We start from the raw sequence: 5,259 nt of genomic DNA, 5'->3' as shown, positions 1-5,259 counted from the left end.
AGAGTTATGAATTTTTGTCCAACATAACAAGTGAAGTAGACATCTTAAATTTTCCAATGCACTTAGTCCCACCTCAAAATAATTAAAAATGAGTGAGGTTGGTCCTTGCAAAGTTGACCCAAAATTAGGGTTTCTGTCAAAACTTGTGTATGTGAATTTTGCCAAAAGGGACCAAATTCAAGCCCTTCAACATAACAATAACAAGTCCTTGAATTAGGGTTTCTGACCTATAATGTTTTGTATTATGATATGTGTTTATTTTAGAATTATGAAAGAAACCTAATGTTTGGAGTTTACACAAAGATAAATTTGACATAATACGAATTGATATTAATAAAATTTGGATTTTACACAAAGAATCCTAATGGTGATGACCGGGATCACCTAACCGACCTCCGGTCCCACATCCCCTAGCTACCCTAACCCTTGGCCCTAACCCACATTGACGATTCTGCACCGGTGTTTGTTCATCTGATGGTCCAGGAGCGTCATTACCTCTTACAGGAGAAGATCCGTTGAGGTATTCAGCCAACTCAGCATAGTCTTCAGTATTCAATGATGGTGTACCGGCGTAGCTAAGCTCATGACCCATGCCAGAGAAGTTGGGGTGTGGTTGACTCATGGATGGGCGACCGGGATGGTTGAAGGGAGACATGGGTGACAATGATGGGTCTACGAAAGGTTGGAAAGGTTGTTGGGGTGTTTGGAAGAGATATGGTTGTGGGATGTTTTGGTATTGTGATGTTTGGGGTTCTTGGCTACGGTAGGTGATGGGGCGGTTAGTGTTTTGGCTAAGGCGACTTTGGTAGGGTGATGGTGTGGGTGCGAAGCGATGTTCGGTCGAAGGTTGATGGTCCATTTGTTGGTGGTGGTATGGGGGATGTTCTTGGTTTTGGGGTTGGGTGAATGGCATGTTTTGGTTGTATGTTTGTGTGTTTGTGGAACGGAAAGTTTGTCGGATAGGTGGTTGTGAGTAACCGGGTTGAGAATGTTGTTGGGGGTTAGATGTTGATCCTTCTTGTGTGTAAGTTGTCTGGCATGGGTCGTAGAGGTACATATCATCGGCGATGAATTGAAATCCAACTGATCTATACCAAGCCATATAAGTACGACTTGGTTTTACCTCATTTGGCATGACTGCGTCAGTTAAGACATGGTCATGACGGTGCTTCCACTTGCGACACTCTGATCTTGCGAAGGTTTGCCAAGGGTTGTAGTTCCATTGGTCGTTCACTTTACGCATATGCCATTCTCCTAGGCTAGCTGGGGGATCTGGGATATTCTGGACCATGCCAAACTGCAGCTTCACACGATCGGTGTTGTGCATCTCCACTGTTGTGAACCGTATTATCGGTGTGCATGTTGTCCATACGGCTGCGTCTTCAGGGTTGATCTGATGCTCATGATCCATATTAAGGTATGGACGCCAAATGAACTGAAATGTTAAAGACGATAGGATTTAAATGAATGTAGAAAAAGTCAACATAATATGAAGAAATAATGAAATTATTTTGCTTACGTCTGCCGGTCGAAGGTGATCCAACAGGTTGCGATATTGAGTAATACAGTGTCTCGGACATCTGCTGTAATTCATACCGCGTGCCGACCATCTACACCAAAAAGTTAAAATAAATTAGTTATGGGTAATAAACTGTAAGGAAGGAAGTAAAGATATAGCAATTTAAACAACTTACTTTTTTGCATATGGAAAAGTGAAGGGGTTGTTATTGACCGGTGCTAGAGACGGTAGTCTTGACCATCCCCATGCTTGTAGCAAAACAGCACATCCAGAAAATGTAGAAGTATCTTTGTGGGAGTTTTTGCACAACGAACTATAGAGATAGGCTAGACATGCGGATCCCCAACTATAACTACCTATTCTATCTATATGTCTAAGTAAAGGTAAGTACATAATATGCATGCTAGAACCACTACCTTCGGGAAATAAAAAGGATCCTAGTAACAACATAATGTAACACCTAGTTTTGATGATTCGAGCATATTCGGTAGAATGCTCATCTAAATAAAAACTATTATAATATGACTTTAGGTGTGAGAGTAGTATACCTTGTCCCCTAGCATTATCATCTAACAAATCAGTGTTTAAAAGCTCCATGCAAATTGAATTTGCATAGTTGGTCTTACCATTAACATCTTTGCCTTCAATTCGTAGTCCTAAAAGCATGTAGACGTCTTCTAACGTCACGGTACACTCACCGGTTGGAAACCAAAATGTGTGTGTCTCTGGCCTCCATCTTTCACATAAGGCTAGAATGAACTTGTTATCTATAGACCAAGACATAATTTTGCTAATGTGACCAAAACCGGCGAGTTCAACATAAGGTTGAATCATCGGGTCCATTGGGACAAATTCGTGGACTCGAGTGCGAAACCTTGAGACATCCTATAATAGAAATAATGTAACACTTGACTAAGTCAGTATTTCAAAATAAAATGGGGTTGGTGGAGATGAAACATAAAAAATAAGTATAAGAAAAAACTTACGTATGTCGCGATGTTTGCAACTGTTCCTCTGTGTGCTTCGCCCATTGTGAGTAAAGACATATTGTTGGGGAGTTGGTGTAGATGAAAATGGAAGATTTTGTTGAAGATGAAATTGTAAAAGAAGTAATGTAGATGAAGTAGTGAGAAATATAGATGAAGTAGTGAGAATGTTGGTGTGGAAGAATTGTTAAAGGAGTGGATGAATTTATAGGCAAATGGAGGAGTGCATAAAAAATTGTGTTTGCATGGTGTCTCCACCTCATTTGGAGACCATGTACAATATTAAAGAGGGGGCGCCATTCAAATTGGCGACACCATAGGGTACATGCATGCAAGGCTAGTTCTGAATGCTTGGTTTCGAGGACTGACTCCATGGGGGCGCCATTCAAATTGGCGACCATGTACAAGCCTTAAAGGTAGGCGCCAAACCAATTGGCGCCACCTTCTGCATGTCTGACATGTGGCATTGTTGTCTCCTGCATGCTGAACAACTCACTTATGGATGGCTTGCATGATTGACACATCATCTCTGACCATCTTAGGTGTCCGACACGTGTCTGTCTTGTCTCCTGCATGCTGATTACTACCTTCTTGATAGCTTGCCTGGTTGACACATCAAGTCACACTGTCTTGCAGGATTGACACATCATCTCAGACACGTGGCTCTCTAGTATCCTGCATGCTGAATACTCACTTCTGTCTTGACTAGCTAGCATGCTTGACACATCATCTCTGACCATCTTAGGTGTCCGACACGTGTCTGTCTTGTCTTCTGCATGCTGATGACTACCTTCTTGATAGCTTGCCTGGTTGACACATCAAGTCACACTGTCTTGCAGGATTGACACATCATCTCAGACACGTGGCTCTCTAGTATCCTGCATGCTGAATACTCACTTCTGTCTTGACTAGCTAGCATGCTTGACACATCATCTCTGACCATCTTAGGTGTCCGACACGTGTCTGTCTTGTCTTCTGCATGCTGATGACTACCTTCTTGATAGCTTTCCTGGTTGACACATCAAGTCACACTGTCTTGCAGGATTGACACATCATCTCAGACACGTGGCTCTCTAGTATCCTGCATGCTGAATACTCACTTCTATCTTGACTAGCTAGCATGCTTGACACATCAACTCACACTGTCTTGCATGACAGACACATCAACTCATGACTAGCTAGCATGCTTGACACATCAACTCACACTGTATTGCATGACAGACACCTCATCTCTGAAATTACTTGCATGTTTGACACAGTATCTCAGAGTAGCTTCAATGTGAGACACTGATACCATCTATTTAAGTGTCTTACTATCACATTCATCTGCACTTGCAAAATACTTTTCATCTCCAAAATACTTTTCATCTTCACTCACGTTCATGTTCACTCACATTAATACTTATCATCTGCAAAATACTTTTCATCTTCACTCACATTCATCTGCACTTGCAAAATAGTTTTTATCTCCAAAATGTCATCTTCATCATTATACAGTATCAACGTTCACTGCAACGGTGAAACTTTTGAGTCTGAGCTTCATGGTTTTTGTTTTAGAAACACTGATACCATTACAGTGACAATGAAGAGAAATGCAAACTTTTTGCATTTCAAAAAAAGAATACAATCCTTTATAGCATCAGGTATTGTGTCAAAGATGACATATCAGAATCCTATATTTTTTGAGAATGGTCAATTCAAGTTTTTCCCCCTAAAGATACGAGACGATGAAGATGTTGAAAGCATGTTTCTTAGTCATGACCATTCAGGCATGGATTGTATCGAGTTGTACATTACTATACAACCATGTATACCGTCTCAACAGTCTCAACTAACCGATCAGGATCCAGTTGGTGAAGATGCTGCAGATGATGCACAATGGTCAGATGAACTCAACCCAGAAGCCGGAGTAGAGGTAGACGTTGTTGATGAAGAAGAGGAGGAGACTGAGGTACAGGTTGATCACATCCTGAACAACGACGATGAAGATGAGGCTCAACCACCACCAATACCTCCTACTCATGCCTACAACCCTCCTCAACATATGACAAATATGGATCTTCACGACGATGAAACGTCCGACAGTGTCTTCTATAATCCGTATCCGAGACCAGTAGGCGAATTAAAGGTGGGAGACATGTTTCGTACCAAAGAGGAATGTGTCTTGGCAATAAAAGAATACCATATGAACAACTTTGTTGACTTTATAGTGAAACGCACTAACTCTAGAAGGTATGTTATTGAATGTCATAACTCTAACACAAACACATGCAATAATACAAAACATTATAGGTCAGATAACAGATAAAATGTCAAAGAGTCCAAGTTCAGGTGCCCATACCTTTCTCATAAAAATTGCAAATGATGCAAAACTTTAGTCCAAATTCATTATCTTGAAAAGATCTACAACTTTTATGTTGAAGGTTTTGTCATTTGAGGCTTTTATCATTCAAACTAAAGGGCTTGAGGTTGGTCCCTTTTGGCAAAATTCACATACACTTGTTTTGACATAAACCCTAATTTTGGGTGAAGTTCGCAGGGACCTAACTCACTCATTTTTAATTATTTTGAGGTGGGACCAATTGCAATGGAAAATTTGAGTTGTCTACTTCAAATGTTATGTTGGACAAAAATTCATATTCCTAAAATAAACACATGCAATAATGCAATACATTATAGGTCAGATAACAGTTAAAAAACTCAGAAGTCCAACTTCAACTACCCATAACTTTCTCATAAAAACTCCAAATGTTG

At 40.5% G+C, this 5,259-nt stretch overlaps 1 protein-coding gene across 1 annotated transcript; it reads right to left on the bottom strand.

The window, feature by feature from the left end:
* Positions 1–304: 304 nt before the first annotated feature.
* Positions 305–1,993, bottom strand: LOC127085716 (uncharacterized). Its single transcript, XM_051026228.1, has 2 exons — positions 1,520–1,993; positions 305–1,435 (listed from the first exon to the last, which is right to left on the bottom strand). Exons 1-2 carry the CDS (start codon positions 1,592–1,594, stop codon positions 362–364), a joined length of 1,149 nt encoding a protein of 382 aa, XP_050882185.1. The 5' UTR covers positions 1,595–1,993; the 3' UTR covers positions 305–361.
* Positions 1,994–5,259: the final 3,266 nt, after the last annotated feature.

The sequence above is a fragment of the Lathyrus oleraceus genome, chromosome 5, assembly GCF_024323335.1.
Source record: "Lathyrus oleraceus cultivar Zhongwan6 chromosome 5, CAAS_Psat_ZW6_1.0, whole genome shotgun sequence".
In the NCBI taxonomy this organism is placed as follows: Eukaryota; Viridiplantae; Streptophyta; class Magnoliopsida; order Fabales; family Fabaceae; genus Lathyrus; species Lathyrus oleraceus.
Note: the sequence above shows the minus strand (reverse complement) of the source record. Positions and strands in the feature narration are given on the sequence as shown.

Excerpts from the sequence above, each read along its gene's own strand:
- LOC127085716 (XM_051026228.1), bottom strand. The coding sequence starts at position 1,594 with ATGAATTACAGCAGATGTCCGAGACACTGTATTACTCAATATCGCAAC. Across the intron at positions 1,436-1,519 it reads ATCACCTTCGACCGGCAGAC|TTCATTTGGCGTCCATACCT; the intron begins GTAAGCAAAATA and ends TTAACATTTCAG.